This window comes from Equus asinus, chromosome X (genome assembly GCF_041296235.1).
Source record: "Equus asinus isolate D_3611 breed Donkey chromosome X, EquAss-T2T_v2, whole genome shotgun sequence".
NCBI lineage: Eukaryota > Metazoa > Chordata > Mammalia > Perissodactyla > Equidae > Equus > Equus asinus.
In genome coordinates, this window is record NC_091820.1 from 57,547,088 (window position 1) to 57,565,211 (window position 18,124).

The 18,124-nt window shown below is 45.2% G+C and overlaps 1 protein-coding gene across 5 annotated transcripts in view; it reads right to left on the reverse strand.

Annotated features, from left to right (window-relative positions):
- Window positions 1-5,625: 5,625 nt before the first annotated feature.
- Window positions 5,626-18,124, reverse strand: part of HDAC8 (histone deacetylase 8) — a 199,857-nt gene continuing 187,358 nt past the window's right edge. The window contains exon 11 of one of the 5 annotated variants that reach the window (XM_014847580.3): window positions 5,626-6,193. In XM_014847580.3, the coding sequence (XP_014703066.1) occupies window positions 6,171-6,193 (23 nt within the window). In that variant the 3' untranslated portion in view covers window positions 5,626-6,170. The remainder of the gene's footprint in view (window positions 6,194-18,124) is intronic. The other 4 variants (XR_011499883.1, XR_011499882.1, XR_001399070.3 and 1 more) reach the window with 4 other exon arrangements.

Here is an 18,124-nt window from a genome sequence, read left to right on the forward strand (position 1 = left end):
CATAGTTGTATATTTTGAGTTGTGGATCCTTCTAGTTGTGGCATGTGGGATGCCACCTCAGTGTGGCTCGATCAGCAGTGCCATGTCCCCGCCCAGGATCCGAACTGGAGAAACCCTGGGCCGCCCAAGCAGAGTGCGCAAACTTAACCACTAGGCCACGGGGCCAGGCCCGAGCCATCTTTTTAAAATGTAAATCTGATCAGGCTACTCTGGCTTAAAACTCTTAGATGGCCCCCTTACCTGTAGGATCAAGTCCAGCCTCCTCCACCGGGCACAGGAGGCCCTTTGTGATCTGGCCCCTGCTATTTTACTTCCTGTCACTCACTAATATATATCTCAACATTTTGTTATGGAAATTTAAAAACACACGAAGGCAGAGAGAATAGTATATTCAACCTCCATGCGTCCATCAAACTGACTTCAACAATGATCAACATTTTTCTAATTTTGTTTCATTTATCTCTACTGACCACCCGCTGCCACACACACATACACTTTTCCCCTTCTGCAATATTTTAAAATAAACTCCAGACATATTATTTCGCCTGTAAATACTTCACTTTGTATCTCTAACAGATGAGGACTTAAATGAATACATAATTACCATACCATTACATAACATAATTGTTATTGTGCTTAACAAAATTATCTATCTATCTATATTTTTTTGCTGAGGAAGATTCTCCCTGAGCTAATATCTGTGTCAATCTTCCTCAATTTTTAAGTGGGTCGCTGCCACAGCATGGCTAATGAGTGGTGTAGGCCTGCGTCTGGGATCCGAACATGTGAACGCCGGGCTGCTGAAGTGGAACATGTCAACTTAACCACTAGGCCATGGGGCCAGCCCCTATCAATATTTTTGTGTCTGTGTGTGAGGAAGAGTGTCCCTGAGCTAGCATCTGTGCCAATCTTCCTCTATTTTTTGTATGTGGGATGCTGCCACAGTATGGTATGATGAGCGGTGTATAGGTCCGTGTCTAGCATCCAAACCTGTGGACCCTAGGCCATCAAAGGAGGTTGCACGAACTTAACCACTATGCCACTGGGCTTGCCCTCAATAATTTTTTAACATCACCCAGTCCATGTCCAAATTTCCCCTATTGTCTTAAAAATATCTTTTTACAGTTGGTTTGCTTGAATACTGTGTAATATTCTGTGTTCTGGCAACACTGAACTGCTTGTCACTTCCCTAAATTTCATGTGCCTTTGCCTGGAATGCCTGCCTCTGACACCTGGCCCAACCTTGAGTGCCGTCACCTGCTTGTAGCCTTCATGATCGCCCCAGTCTAGACTGCCTGCCCCTCCTCTGTGTCCCACAATACCCACAGTATGAGGCATTGCTCTGTCTTAGTACATGCTTCCACCATTCCATTGGTATGTACTGAGGATTACAGGAGCCAGGTACCATGCCAGGTACCATGCCAGGCACTGAGGATGCAGCAATGAAACTGCCTAAGTTCCCACTCTCCTAGGGTGTGTGTAGGAATAAATAAAAAATGAATAAGATAATGATACATAGTATTGAAATAAATGGTATTTTGAAATAGAGAGGGCAGGGTGGCTACTTTAGATGGGTGGCCAGGGTATTTTATTGAGGTAGTGACACTGTGGCTGAGAACTGAATGAGAAGGATTTGGTCTGTGGAGGATCTGGGCATTCCAGGCAGAAGGACGAGCACGTGCAGAGACCCTGAGGCGAGGGGCCCCTGTCTTAGAGGGTTCAGTTCATGTCTGTCTTTACCTCTACATCTGTAGATCTCATCCTTTTGGGGACCACAAAAACCCCTTTGAATGTTGAGAATCTGATAATAACTATGGCTCTTTGCCCCAGATGAATGTACAAATGCACAGTCACACGAATTTGCATACTATTTCCCTAATTCCTGAAGCCAGGAAACCTCTGGAAGACTCCCTGCCCAGACTGGGTTCCCATTCAGCCTAGGAGCAGTATCTAATACTGCTTTCTAGTATGTACTCTACTATGTGTTTCCCTTCATTATCTCTTTGATCCTTCGAAACCTCCCCACGGAGTAGGTTCAGGTATTGTCCCCATTTGACAGATGAGGAGACTAAGGCTCAGAGAGAGAGAGTTACTTGGCCTATGTCACATAGCTAGTGAGTGACAGGGAGGGGACTTCAACAGAGGCAGTCTGAGGCCCAGGTGCATATGTTGCACACATGCCAAAGCCCTGCTGGGCAGCGTGGGGCCCGGCACTGAGCAGGAGGCCTGGGGTCTTGTCCTTGGCAGACGCAACGGGGGAGGAGCTGCTGGAGCTTTCTGCGTAGGGGCTTAGAGATGTGGAGACCCGCTCCGCCTAGATGGCTGTTTGCTTTCCTTCTTTCTTGTCCTCCCCTTCTTCTTTTTTTGGTTGAATGACAATATTTGATTTTCTTATAAAGTCTTTCTGCTTTAGAAAGAGTCTTTTAAATATAGAATTGGAAATATACTGCTCTTTCTGCGACAGCTCACGGTGAAGGCAGCAGAGGCAGATCCACCCCCCAAAGGGAAACTGGCTTGGGATTTTTCCATTGGTTTAAAAAAAAATTATTTATTTACTTTTTTTTGGACCAGGTAAGACATTCACATGGTTCAAAAATCAAAAGGTACAGAAAGGAACATAGTGCAAGTCCCCCTCACTCCCCTGCCACCTGTCACCTGGTTCCCCTGCCTGGAGGCAACTGAGGTGCTCTAGTTTCTTGTGTATCGTTCCAAAGATGTTTTATGCAAATATGGGCATATCCTATATATATATATATATATATATATATATATATTCTTTTTTAAATGGTTGTTTTCTTAACCCTTGAGTTGCAGACACAGACTAAACTCTCTGGCCTCTGTGCGTGCCTTGCAGACAGTGGAGGTCAGCGGGGCTCCCAGGATCCCGGGAGCACTGGGTTTCCCTCAGAGGTTGGCCTTTCCAGGCCCGTGTTCATGGCAGGCCCTCCTGCATACAATGCTTTAGACTCTTTTCAAAGTCCTTCCATCTGTGATAGTTCACGCAGCACTCACAAAAGCCCATGAGGTGCAAGAATTATTCGCCCCACTTTATGCTAAGGAAACAGACTCAGAACGTTCGAGTAACTTGCTGAAGTGCACACAACTAATTAATGTTGTCATTGTGTGGTGAGGGCCTGGAGCAGCGTGGCTTGGTCCAGCTTGGACTTTGGAAGCAATAAGAAAGTTGTTTACTCCAAAGTCACAGTTTAAAAATATTTTGGTGGCACTAGGTGTGGGGCAGTGGAAAAAGTAAGGGAACTTGCAGTTCCAACTGGGATTGCCTCCTGGCTCTGCCACTTACAACTAGGCAAGTTACTTCACAGTTTTTAGCCTCAGTTTGCTAATCTATAAAGTGGGGATGATAATACTCGCCCAGCAGGGTGGATAGTGACATACTATAAATGAAAGCAATTTGTAAAATGGGACATATTCCAATGATTGCTTTGCATCATTGTTATGGTTATTATGGCTGGTCCTTGCAGGTACAAAGGCAGCCATTTCCTGAAGGGAAGGCAGGCTCACACTGGGTACAAAGTTGCCTCAGCCTCAAGCCACCTTTAGCTAAAAAGACCCTCTCCAACCCAGTGAATTGTTAATCAGGGGCCCTGCAGCCTGACCGGTCTTCCTGGCCAGCTCAGAACCTCCTGGGTGGTTAGAACGGCCCCAGGGCCTGAGCACAAACTCTCAGTGGGTGTCTTGAATTTACTTTGATCTGTAACTTCCCTGCAGATCAATTCTTTTTTTTTCTTAAAGTTTATTTATTTATTTTTCATATTATAAAACTGGAACCGTGCTTACTACAGAAAATTTGGAAAATATTGAAAAGTAGAAAGAACGAAAATTAAACTATCCTTATGCCTTCCTGCTTAATAGAAGCCCACCTCAGTTAATATTTGGGTGTATTTCTTTTCAGTCTTTTTTCCCCCAGGGGCTTATGCTAATTCTTAGCAGAGTACATTTTTTCTACCGCTTTCTTGAGGTATAATTGATATACCGAGAGCTGCACATATTTAATGTGTACAATTTGATGAGTTTAGACTGAGCAGAGCAACTCAATCTGTCTTGCTTGTTTTGTGAATGCCATGCCTAAAAATTATTAAAATTATTCCTAGTTCTATCTGATGTTTTCAAGAAGAATCAAATGAAAAGAAATCCTGAAGGCCACTGAGGTGCTGCCCCCTCTCAGGAACAGGCCTGGCCTCTGGGAGGCTCAGCAGGGGTCAGTTCCACAGCCTGCTCTGGGGAGCACCATCTGAGCCCCAGTGGTGGCGAGGAGAAGGTGGCACTGGCGGCCCAGCGGGAAAAGGTGCCTTTTCACTCGGGTCCATTCCCCTTGAAAGGAAAATGGAGCGCTAGTATTCACCACTTTACCACTCGGTTGGTGCTCGGGGCTGAGGCCTTCACAGGAATTTGGGTGATGACTTTATGGGTGGGTCACCTAGAAAGGACTGGGATAGGGGAGCCGAAACCGGACTAAGCAGCCTTTGAGATGACAAACCTTGGCGGGTGGTCTCTTGCAGGCTGGGGATTCAGAGTTCCCATTTGCCTTCTTTGGCCTCCCCCCACCCCCAACTGCCTCATTCAGCACCTCCCCCCTCTTCTATTTTTTTCATCCCCCTTCTTTTTGGTATAAGTAAGACTGCCCTTAAGCCGAGAGTGTATAATTAGAATAGTGGGCATTTGAAGTGACTGGTATTCCTAGCCAACCAGGCGCCCTGATGCTGTTTAATAAAAGCTTGGCTATTCCCATCTCGGGACACTGGTTCAAGGCTTTTTCCACTCCCTTCTGCGGAATGCCCTCCCCACCCCCCTAGAGGCCTGGGGAAATACAACTCACCCTACAAGGCCTGGCTCAAATATCAGCCCCTTTGAAATGCTCCACGATGCCGCCCTGGCGGGGCGACTTGCTCTCTCCTCAGTGCTCCCACAGCTCTGGATTCATGTGGGTGACAGAACACAAAATAAGTTGGGATCTGGTTCTTTCCCTCCTCCCTTGCCTTGTCTGGGAGTTCCTAGACAGCCAGGATGGGGCCGTGTCTGTCTCCTATCCCAGTGCCAGTAGTTGGAAGAACTTCATAAACATTTGGTGAATCAAATTACGAAATCATGACGTTTGGCTGCCCCTTCTGCTTTCTCATCTCTCATTACCCTCATCCGCATTTTGCCATCTTGCCTTCTCCCCCGAGGTTACAGTAACACCAACGCATCACAACGGAAATCCCATTTTCATCAAGTGCGCTGACTGTCTACACTTGACTGGGAAGTATCCTCTCCACTCATCAAAATGCCCCTCTTCGATCTGCCTTGCCAGCTGCCCTTCTCCCTGAACTGCTCCTCAGGCAGGGATAGCCCCTCCCCGGGTGCCAGCAAGACCTACTCCATGGTTGCAGCGTCTGTATTCCCGTGAGCGCCCAGGACAGTCCCCAGCACAGGACAGAGCTTGGCCTTCTGTCCCCAGGACTTAGTGGGGACACAGTAGTTCCTCAGTGGGCTCCAGCACTCAGAGTCAGCCTCCCAGCCTGGGCCAGAGGAACATAGAAGCAGCAGGGTTATTCTTGATGCTTCAGTGAGAGGAAATGTGTCAGAACTGTGTGTGGCACTTTAGAATGACAATGGGACAAAGAGGCAGGTTTTCAAAGATTTTATTAAAAAACAAAATAGGCCCATAATCCTAAAAACAACACAGGTGGACTTCTCCCCTCCTCCCAGTCTGCTACCCAGAACCCCTCCCCCAAGGCTGTCCCTGGATAGGAGTGAGGCCCAAACCCTGCCTCTTAGCTGCCCCCTGCCCCACAAACTGGTGACCAAAGCTCCGCGCTTTCCTCCAGTTTCTGATCTGCCTCCTCTAAGAAAGTAAAAATCCCCCCTCCCCAACTCACTTAAAAATAATTTTCAAAGATTAAAAATGGCATTTGTGTGTTTTTTAAAAATAAACACTTTAAATGTTGGAAATCTCCCTCTTCCCCTAGGCCTAGTTGAGGCCTCTGGGGTGCCTGCCTGCCTCACCCCAGGAGGCCAGCTGCCACTTGGTGCCCCTTGGAAATTTTCAGGAAGTAATTTCTTCCAAATTTCCCCTGCAGTCACAAATTCCACACACTGCTCGCATAAACACGCTGTCTTCATTACAGGCACTGCTCCTCGGCTCTGGAAACCTGATCTCTTTTTGTCAACTAGACCACATGCTTCAGATTCCCTGCAAACAGGAGAGAAAACAAAATTCAAATTCAGGTAACATATGTGACTTATTCTTCAAGAAAGCTGTTTAAAAAAAAAGCACTTGCATTTTGGGGCTTGTTCTCTTGCTGCTATTGGGAATCCTGAGACCCCAAATATGAACAGGCCCAGCCCAGCCTGCTGGATGCTGAGAGACCCAGCCACCCCAGCATCCGCCAGCCACCCACCCACCAGAAATGTGAGCGGGGCCGTTGACAGGCAGATGACCGCCGTGCTTGGTGAACCGAGCCGAAACCAGCAGAAGAACTGCCCAGCTGAGCCCAGCCCAACTGCCGATCCACAGAGTCATGAGCTAAACAAACGGTTAAGTCACACACACACACACACACTCAGCTGACACTTTTCAGAGTTCACACTTCACCAACAGCATCAGATCTTCCCCCACCCTCAACCTTTCCCCCCTCATTAGCAGGGTACAACCCTCCTAGCCATTTTCTCTTGTGAGTACCTGTGAAATATGAGTTGGGGGCTTTCCCCTGCCCTCAGGCCTAAGAGTCTTTAAAGGGAAAGCGATCACTTGAACTCCTACAGGACTGGGCTCTAGGAATGAAAGTTTGCTCACTTGGTCCCCCCGCAGTCTTCGCCTTGCCCCATTTCCCCAAGCTGGAACACTGGGCTCCAAACCCTACTGACCATTTCCCCCTTGAAACAGGAAGAATGCTCCATGAGGGTAGGGGCCTGAGCTGTCTTACTTTTGGTTGATCTCCAAAGTCTAGCACAGTGCCTCACACACAGTAGATGCTCAATAAATGGCTGAATGAATGGATGGAGAAAGGAAGGAAGGAAATAAAAAACAAAGCAGCACCCACTTGGTTATCTAGTTTTATTTTTAATTTTTAAATTAACATACAGTAAGCTTGACTTTTCTTTGTATGTGCAGTTCTATGATTTTGAACAGTCCCATTACCCTCTCAAATTCCCCGTCCTATCCTTTTGCAGTCACATCCTCCCCTCCCCCTCTTACCACCTGGCAATCACTGACCTATTCTCCATCACTGTAAGTGTTGTCTTTTCGAGAATGTCATATAAATGGAATCAAACAGTATGTAACCTTTTAAGACTGGCTTCTTTCACACAGCATAATGCCTTTGAGTTTCATGCAAATTTTTAGGTGTATCAGTAGTTCAATCCTTTTTGTTTTGGGGGTACTTAGCTTTTTAATTTTAAAATTATTATACATTTACAGGAAGTTGCAAAAAAATAAAAACAAAAACAAGAAGTACTGAGAGGTACCCTTAAGCAAGTTTCTCCAAGTGGCACTATCTTATAAAATCATTATTTAATATCAATATCACGGGGCCGGCCCCCTGGCCGAATGGTTAAGTTTGCGTGCTCTGCTTCAGTGGCCCAGGATTTCACTGGTTTGGATCCTGGGCGTGGACATGGCACCGCTCATCAGTCCACACTGAGGCGGCGACCCACACAGCACAACCACAGGCACTCACAACTAGAATATACAACTATGTACTGGGGGGCTTTGGGGAGAAGAAGAAAAAGAAAATGAAGAAGATTGGCAACAGTTGCTAGCTCAGGTGCCAATCTTAAAAAAAAAAAATCAGGGGCTGGCCCCGTGGCTGAGTGGTTAAGTTTGTGCGCTCCGCTGCAGGCGGCCCAGTGTTTCATTGGTTTGAATCCTGGGCGCAGACATGGCACTGCTCATCAAGCCACGCTGAGGCAGCGTCCCACATGCCACAACTAGAAGGACCCACAACGAAGAATATACAACTATGCCCCAGGGGGCTTTGGGGAGAAAAAGGAAAAAAATTAAAAAAAAATCTTAAAAAATCAAAACTAGAAAATTGACATTGGTACAATTCACAGACCATCTTCAGATTTTACGTTTTACATGCATTTATTTGTGTGTGTGTTTAAGTGTATTGTTCTATGTAATTTTATCAGGTGTAGATTCGTGTAACCCCCACCACAAGAAGATACAGAACCATTCCATCACCACAAAGATCTCCCTCACGTTACCCTGTTACAGTAACTCCCCTCCCCATCCCTAAGCCCTGACAACCGTTAATCTGGTCTCTGGCTCTATAATTTTGTCATTTTGAGAATGTGATATAAATGGAATCACACAGTATATAACCTTTTGAGACTGGCTTTTTTCACTCAGCGTACTGCCCTGAGATCCATCCAAGTTGTTGTGTGCGTTGTTTGTTCCTTTTTATCGCAGAGTAGTGTTCCATGGTGTGGACACAGCACAGTTTGTTTAACCATGCACCCATCAAAGGACAGCTGGGTTGTTTCCAGGTTTTGACTGTTACACACAAAGCTGCTATGAACATTCATGTACAAGTTTTTGTGTGAACGTAGTTTTCATTTCTCTGGGAAACACGCCAGAGAGTACAACTGCCGGGTCATATGGTAGTTGCGTGTTTAGTTTTTGGAAGAAACTGCCAAACTGTTTTCCAGAGTGGCCATACCATTTTGCGTTCCCACCAGCAATGTATGGGGGATCTAGTTTCTTAGCCTTCTTATCAGCATTCGGTAGTGTCACTAATTTTTATTTTGGCTATTCTGATGCATGTAGGGATCCCTCATTGTGGTTTCAATTTGCATCTTCCTGATGGCTAATGATGTTGACCATCTTTTCATGTGCTTATTTGCTGTCTGCATATCCTCTTCATGTCTTTTGCTAATTGGATTTTTTTTTTTACTGTTGAGTTTGGAGAGTCCTTTATACATTCTAGATACAAATCTGTTGTTGGATATATGATTTGCAAATATTTTATCTCAGTTGTGTAACTTGTCTTTTCATTCTCTTAAATCTTGCAAAGCAAAAGTTAATTTTTTGGATCATGCTTTTGGTGTTTTAAACCCCTAAGCTCACAATCTCTGGATAATCTTTGATTCTTCATCTTTTAGTTCAAGCCCCTTCCACATCTTATGAGTTGCCAAGCCTGATCTTAAGAGTCTCTCAAATCCACCCTCTCCTTTCTATTTCACTGTCTCTACCTTAGTCGCATCTCTCATCCCACAGGTCACTGCAACAGCCTCTAACTGGTGCTTCGGCTTCTGGAGCTTTCCTCCATACAATTGCTAGCTGTGAGCACATGCCTCCCCCTGCTCCAGAAACACTTTAGCAGCTCCCGACTACCTATGAATGAAGTCCCACACCTTAGCTTAAACGCACTCATGCATACTTTCCTATCTCCATGTGGGCCTTTGCTTGTGTTGTTGCCTTTGCTGAGGAAAACCAACAGGGGATCCTGGTGCAGAGCTAGGGTCTTTCCATCTGCAAGTACAGCCTGAGCTTGATGAATGAGTCAATGGATGGATGAACAAAATTCCATGTCCAAGTGTTCCCACAACATATGTTCACAGAAAGGAAAGGTGGGTGCTGTATTGTCTGCTGCTCTGTCTCACTCTCCAGTTACATTTGGAGCCAATTAAGAAAAACAACAGAAATTATTTCTACCAAAAGTTGATGATGAGCAATATTGAGTTTGGGTAACAATAAAAATGTAACCTTAAATAATGCCCATTGTTTTTCCCTCACATCTAGCTTCTCCAGCAGTGGGCGGCAGCCTGAGAAAATTCTAAAGTCCAGCATGGTCTGGGGCCTGGGGAGACACAGAGTACAGACAAGAGGGGGCAAAGTCAAACGCCTATAGAGGCCAAGAATGTACTGTATGTGAGTCAAGCAGACGGGGCTGGGGGGGGTGTTGGCAAGACACATGGAGCCCTCTTGATTCTTTTTTCTTTTCCTACTTTGAATCATGACATAAGTATAAGAAATAGTTTCCTTTTTCCTTAACTCTATTACAAAAGAAAACAAAACCAAAACAGTGTGAGATGATAAATGGAAAGTCACACTTGGCCTAGAGCAGGAGGTACAACAAAGAATGGCGAAATCTACGGCAAACAGGAAGGTACATGCTCACAAAGTGGGCAGCTGCTACTCAGCTCCAGCCATTCACTACTGTGCAGGAATGTGGACCTGGTATGACTAGATCTCTCCATTTTTCAAGAGAAGTCAGAAATTCACATTTTTATGCAAAGTTTCCAGTGTTAAACATGGACAAGTGATTTAAATTTTTAAAGAATATTGTGTGGACATTGAAGCCAAATGAAACAATTTTGGAGGCACGACATGGCTCACGGGCCCCCAGTTTGTGACCTCTGGGTTATCTCTGAGACGGTTCTAACTTACACCTAAGGGCACCCCATTTCACTCTCAAATATCCTGGTTTGGACAATAAATTATATCGTCGCCTTACCTCTAATGTACAAGGAGTACTGAATTAGGACTCTGGAGGCCTGGCTTCTATTGATTCACTGACTGACTCATTTGTTCATCCACTTATTCAATAAACATTTATGGAGTGTCTGTTCTTTGCCAGGTACTAGGTGCTAGTGAGCACTCTCTTTAGTCTTTCTTTTTTGAATCAACAGACTTTATTTTTAGAGTAGTTTTAGGTTTACGGAAAAACTGAGCAGAAAGTCTAGAGAGCTCGCGTATCCCCCCTGACCCCACTTCCACCCTGGCAGGCAGTTGCCCCTATGATTAATATCTTGCATTGGTATGGTACATCTGTTACAGTTGATGCATGAATACTGATACATTATTGTTAAGTCAAGTCTGTAGTTTACACTAGGGTTCACTCGTTTTTGTTTTTGTTTTTTTTTTTTTGGAAGATTAGCCTGAGCTGACACCTGCTGTCAATCCTCCTCTTTTTGCTGAGGAAGGCTGGCTCTGAGCTAACACCTGTGCCCATCTTTCTCTACTTTATATGTGGGACGCCTACCACAGCATGGCTTGACAAGCGGTGCCATGTCCGCACCCGGGATCCAAACCGCGAAGCCCGGGCCGCTGAAGTGGAATGTGCGAACTTAACCGCTGCGCCACCGGGCCGGCCCCTAGGGTTCGCTCTTGGTGTTGTACAATTCTATGAGTTTTGACGAGTGTATACTGTTATGTATCCACTGTTACAGTAGCACATGGGATAGTTTTACTGCCCTAAAAATCCTGTGCTCCACCTATTCCTCCCTCCCTTCCTTCCCCAAAAGCCCTGGCAACTTTTATCTTTTTATCGTTTCAATAGTTTTGCCTTTTCCAGAATGTCATATGGTTGGAACCGTACAGTATGGAGCCTTCTCAGACTGGCTTCCTTACTTAGCAATACCAAGTTAAGGTTCCTCCATGTCTTTTTGGAGCTTGTTAGCTCATTTCTTTTTAGCACTGAAAAATATTCCATTGTCTGGATGTACCGTAGTTTGGTTCTCCATTCACCTACTGAAGGACATCTTGGTTGCTTCCAAGTTTTGGCACTTATGAACACAGCTGCTATAAAGATTCACGTGCAGGTTTTTGTGTGGACACGAGTTTTCAACTTATTCGAGTAAATAGCAAGGAGCACAATTGCTGGATTGTATGTTAAAACTATGTTTAGCTTTGGAAGAAACAGCCAAACTGTCTTCCAAAGTGGCTGTACCGTTTTGCATGCCCACCAGAATGAATGAGAGTCCCTGTTGCGTTACATCCTCACCAGCGTTTGGGGTTGTCAGTGTTTTGGTTTTAGCTATTTTAATAGATATGTAGTGGTATCTCATTGTTTTACTTTGCAATTCCTTAGTGACATGATAGTGAGTATATTTTCATACACTTACTTGCTGTCTGTAAATCTTCCTTAGTGAGGTGGATGTTAAGGTCTTTGGCCCATTTTTTAATTGGCTTCCTTGTTTTCCTAGTGTTGAATTTTAAGCGTTTTTTTCTCTATTTTGGATATCAGTCCTTTACCGGATGTGTTTTGCTAATATTTCTCTCAATCTGTGGCCTGGCTTTTTATTCTTGTAATCTTTATTAATTTTTATAAAGATTTTATTTTTTCTTTTTCTCCCCAAAGCCCCCGGGTACACAGTTGTGTATTTTTAGTCATGGGTCCTTCTAGCTGTGGCATGTGGGACGCCGCCTCAGCATGGCTTGATGAGCGGTGCTGTGTCTGTGCCCAGTATTTGAACTGGTGAAACCCTGGGCCGCCGAAGTGGAGAGTGAACTTAACCACTCGGCCATGGGTGGCCCCTCTTATAATCTTTAGTCTGTTGTCCAATAGAATTTTCTGGGATGAGGGAGATGTTCTATATCTATGCTACCCAATATGGTAGGCACTAGCTACATGTGGCTACTGAGTACTTGAAATGTGGCTAGTGCAAGCAAGGAACTGAATTTTACATTTTATTTAATTTTAATTAACTTAAATTTAAATGGCCACATGTGGCTAGTGGTGACTGTACTGGACAGTGCAGATATAGAACACTTGCCTTGTGCTTTTTTTTCTTTCATGACATTGACTAGGGGTCATCTGTATTTTCTCCTTCATTTATAACCTCCCTTTCAATCCATTAGCAAGTCTCGTCAATTCCACTTCCACAATATATTCCAAATCCACTCACTGCTCTCCATCCATCATTGCTATAACTTTACCCCAAACCACCATCACCCTTTGCATGGATGATGCTAATAGCCTCAAAATTGCTCTCCTTGCTTCCATCCTTGTCCCCTACAACCTACTCTCTACATAAGAGCCACAGTATTCTGTTAAAACTTAGGTCAGAGCACATCACTCCTACGCTCAAAACCCTCTATGGCTTCCAATCACACCTAGAATAAAATGCAAACTACTGAGTTACCAAGCCCTGCAGGGTCTGGCCCTTGTCTCCTGTCTGCTGCCACCACCCTCCTTGCTCACTCTGTTTTAGCCACGTGGGGCTTCTTTGTTTTGCTGGAACACATGCCATTTTTCCCTCTTCAGGATCCCCCCTTCTTTGTACTCGCTATTACTTCCGCCCGGAATGCTCTGTCCCTGGATATTCCCATTTCTGACTCTGCTCATCATTCAGGTCTCAATTCAAAAGTCACCTCTGAGAGGCCTTATGACCACCCAATCTAAGTGGCCACCCCCCAGTCACTCATTTTCCATCACATCCTCCTGTTTTCTTTTCTTCTATGCACTGAGCACACTAAGAACATTGTGTGTGTTTATTGGCTTGTTGTCTGTCTCCCCTCACAAGCTCTGTGTGGTGGGGACCTGGTCATCACTCTGTTGTTAGTGCCCTCCACTAGGCCTGCCACACAATAGGTCCTCTATAAATATTCAGTGGAAGCATGAACATCTGTGGAGCTACAGGGCAGCTGATAAAGCATTTTTCCATTCAGTCCACAGAAGCTTAGAGTGTGGTCATTGCTCTCAAGACCCTTATAGACGTGTGAGCTGCCAACATACACTTACAAAAGGCACATGCCTGCCACCAGGCTAAGTGGCAAATGAGTTCTGAAGACAGTCGGCATCATAGCAATTTGGAGGAATGCTAGGGGTGATCCCAGAACACTTGGAGGCTAAGTGGCGCCACAGAAGAAGAGAGAAGTAAACTTAGGACTGTCGAAAAGGGTTTCCGAAACTTCCATCACATGAGTACCCCTTTAAAGAATACTGTCATATCTATTTAACATCTGTATTAATAGTAACAATATTCTTTATATCAACTCACTTTAAAAATTTTAATACCTATTTTGGCCTCATCTATCCTAAGCAATAATAATAATAGCAATAATAATAATAACAAAGAACAGACCTGATGTGCTTAGTACATTTTAAAATACACATTAAAATCTGACTGTTAAAATGAAAAATGTCTTTGTGTCACCTCCAATTGTCTCTCATAGAGAGGTACACGAGGCACATTTTGGGAAAGTCATTGTAGGGATTGCTCTCGGACAGCTGGTGCCCAGGCTGCTCTGCTGCCATCAGCCTCCAGCATCTGCGGATCTTGGATGGTGCACCCCCTCCCCTGCCCTATCCAGCTCCCTCAGCCCAGTCCGGTCCCCGTCTCTGTCCTCTTCACAAGCCTTTATTGCAGTTGACAATGGGCTAGGCTCTGTGCTGGGTGCTGGGACCACAGAGGAGAACAAGACCCATTTCTTGCCCTCAAGGAGCTCTCAGTCTGACGAGGAAGGCATGTATGGAGACAAACACCTCCCAGTCCATAGCAACAAGGCCAGTCTGTACAGAGTGCCGAGGGCATACAGAGAGGGCATGGAAGACCTCACAGAGGAGGTGGCATCTTGAAGGGCAAAGGGGGAGAGAATGTTCCAGGCAGCAGGAACAGAGCAGGAGGTATAATGGCAACTGCAAAGTTTTTGTGGCCAGAGCACAGGATGAGCATCGGGGAGGTGGGGCAGAGGCTGGAGAGATGGCAGAGGCCAGATCGCCAAGTGTCTAAGAAGACCATGGTTTTATCCCAGAGGCCACAGGGAGCTCTGATTTTAAGATGGGGAGGAGGCCCATCTAGTGTGATCTAAGGCTAGAGAAAGTTTCCCGGGGGCTGCCCCATCACGACCAGGCTTGAGGGTCTCACTTTCTACCTGGGAACAAAGGCAGAACAAAGAATTTCTATGAAGCCTTGGGCATGTGCTGATATGGACGGCTGATTTAATTTTTAGCTCTTAATTGTCAACCGTATTGCTTGCCTTGGAATGTAGATCCCTCCTGTCATCAGAAAGCCTTTCAATGACAATTAAGTATAACCACCAATTACCACTTATCTGCCTCTGACCTGAATTAGAACTGAGGCTGCGGTTTAATCCCACCAGGCTTCTGCATTTACAGGATATCAGCACTTAAAGGATATTACCCTGATGGTTAGGGTGCTCTGGTCTTAGCTTGCAAGAGACTATTGCAGTCACAAACAGAATTGAAGCAATTTCTAAAATAGCCTATGATTCATTTTTTCTCCCCTCCTGTGCCTAAATCTGCTGGCTCCATGTGGAGGGATAGGCACAAGTAACTGTAGAGGTGACATCACAGGAGTGGGCTGCTTGCCTGCCAGCCAGCCAGCCTGCCTGTGGAGCTTGGCCTGGAGTGGTCTATCTGCTGGGCTCGGCCACGCCTCCCAGCCGTTTTGGAGTCACAGCTCCAGATTCTTTGGTCGATATGATTTCTCCACATTTCTTCTTCAGACAAAAATTCTGGGCCGGGAAATCCAGGATAATGGGAATAGCAGTGGTAGGAAGAATAATACAGCCTTACATCTGTATAATGCTTTAGAGTTGTGAAAGCTATTCGCTCCATTTTGCTCCACCCAAACACTGGTAGGAAATGGAAGCTGGGATTTTAGGCCTGAACTGAAGACAAACTCTTGCTCTCTTGCACAAAGGAGCTAAATGCTAATATTCTCTATTCACCTTAAGGTACATCATGATTAGGCCTTGGACGCCACCAGAAGGTCAGAGAGACTCCTTTCAGTTTCTAGGTGCCTCCTGGAAGATAAATTCTCTGGGACAAATTGCCTGGCAGGCACAATTTATTAACCATGCCATCCTGATTGAGCCAGCAAGTAGTGCCAGTCTCAGCACTGCTAAATCCTTCTGCACATCCTGGTTTACAGTCCCAGTGGTCCCAAAGACCTTTACTGGAGCCAAAGGCATGGCTGCTAACTGTGGAGCCCTGAAGGTAGGGTGTGTCATGAACATCTGGAAGCGCCAACAGCTGTCAGAGTAGCTCAAGGGCCTGTGAAAGGAAAAACGGCAATTGGAGTCCCATCAGCCATCACTGGGGCTGCTGAAGGGAAGGGCCACTGAGCCCAGCTGTGGACAGCTGAGGAGCGGGGTGGAGGGACTCTTTCCTTGGAGGAGCCATAAAAATAGTTTGCTCTGTGATCTTCTAGCACCTGGCCCCGGCATAGCTTGGTGTCCGCAGTGCACTATTACTACAGTCAGCAAGTGAAGCCTCGCAGCCTAGCTCCCCTCCCATGATTCGCCCGAGCATCATGACCGCCAGGCTGGAAGCCAAAAGAGTGGCACACTCTTGCTTGGCCCTTTGGTTTTAGATTAGATTTCAATGTCACTTATATGTGTGTGTGTGTCTGTGGCGGGGGTGGGGGACAATGACGGAAGCAGTGAGCCACAGATGCTCGGCAGTATTGCTAGAGGGGCAGGTGCTCCTGCTGTTGCTGCTGCCATAGCTGCTGCTGCCACCACCACATGAATTCAGAATGACCCAGCGTAAGACCATAGGTGCTGGTCAGTGCCACAAAAACGTCATCTCTGTAAACCAAGATGCTGTACTCAGGCAATTCTGTCTGTGGGAAATCTTGGCGGGGTATAAAAGCGGCCCTTTTGAAAGTTGGACCTGTAAACCTATATGTGGAAAGTGACTGGCAGAAGAGAATATCATCACCTCCAAAGCAGAGAGGCCTCCCAGCACTTGTTTTCCAGCTCACGGGGGATATGTGTGCCTATGAAAATAGATTAAGGATCACCGCCTCAGCCTGTTTTAGAGATGTGAATAAAAATCTTGGCTTGGGACTGCCTCCTCTCTGGTTGAGTGATTTTTCAATTGATTTGTATTTATTAGCTAATGAAATTAAAGTTGTAAAAATGATAACAGAAACACAATAAATCTCTCCCACAACTGGCTGTTTCTATGTCACTATGGTGCATTCCTCACTTTGATTACTTCAAAGTCTATTATTTTGTTCTCAATTATTCTGTTTTTCTGGCACTGGAGAAAATCAATTTGTTTTATTTTCTCTTATTCATGCACTCAATTATGCTCTTCGGGCACATTTAATCACTTTGATGTTTTCATTTTATGGCCCGTCTCTAGGCACTTCAGCTGCATTGCTGCCAACGGGCAAGCAGGACTAATTTGCATGTCACAATAGACTTGAAATTCTAACTCAATTTAGAAATCTTTATGAAATCTCCCTCCAAAATATGCTTGGAGCTGCAAAGAGGCAGAAGGATGTAGGTAAACCAGGAGGCTATAAAGATGCTTTCCTTTCTCAAAACATTGAATGCTTTTTGGTGGCCTGACTATGGCTTAGGGATGTCCCTGTCCAGGTACAGCAGCGGAGTCCATGGGGCAGGATGTCTGCAAAGCTTCCTCTGGAATTTTGTGGTGAGAACCCTGCAAAGGCTGCCCCTCGGCGGCAAGGCCAGGGAGGCTGGGCCTGCTTACTCTGGCATAAAACGCCCCTCAGCACTGCTGGATTTGGCGGCTGTGCTAAAGACAGCACCTGAATCTCAGTTGGTTAAAGGGCCTCTGGGTAGACTGAGAGAATTGTCAACAGTTAGGCATTCCAGAACCCTGAGTGGTTTACCTTATTTTCTCTAATGAGTTCCAACCTCCCTTTTGCCCCTTGATTATTTTAGAGCTAAAGGCTGGAGGGGAATAAGCGATATAATTGCTTTAGGCATGTAGTACTTTGGGCAAACAGAAAAAAAATGCTTAATTAAACACATTAGAGGTCTCCAACTGTTCTTCAAAAGTTCTTGGTTTGTTGTATGCAACAACAAGCAGCTCCACCAAGCAGAAGGAAAATTCCGTACTTCCTCGTCTATACTTTGGGTATGATCTTTAGCGTCTTGTGTGGAATCCCAGCTCCCTCACTTACTTGCTGTGTGATCTTATACAAGCTAATCAACCTCCCTAAACCTCAGTTCTCTCATCTGTTAAATGGAGCTGATAACATTATCTACCTCAGAGACAGATTTGCTCACCAAACTTCAATACTGTCAAGATTTTCGCCATATTCACATACCACTTGTGTGGAAACCTCTCTTATACAGACCTTTTTTTTTTTTTAACTTAACCTCATCCTAAGCAATGATATCTATGAAATCAGAGTTTATGGGATAGTTATATTTTTTCTAATACACATTAGAACATATACATTAAACACCCCAAATCCATTCTTGTCTCAGGGTCTTTGATTCTGCTCTTCATCTAGAATGTTCTTCACCCCAAGTTTTGCAAAGCTCCTTCCCTTACTTCATTAAGCTCTATTTCCAAATGTTATCTCCTCAGGGAGGCCTTTACTGATGATCCTATCTAAAATAGCACCCCCACAAAATTTATCAGCAACTAACATTAAATATTTATTT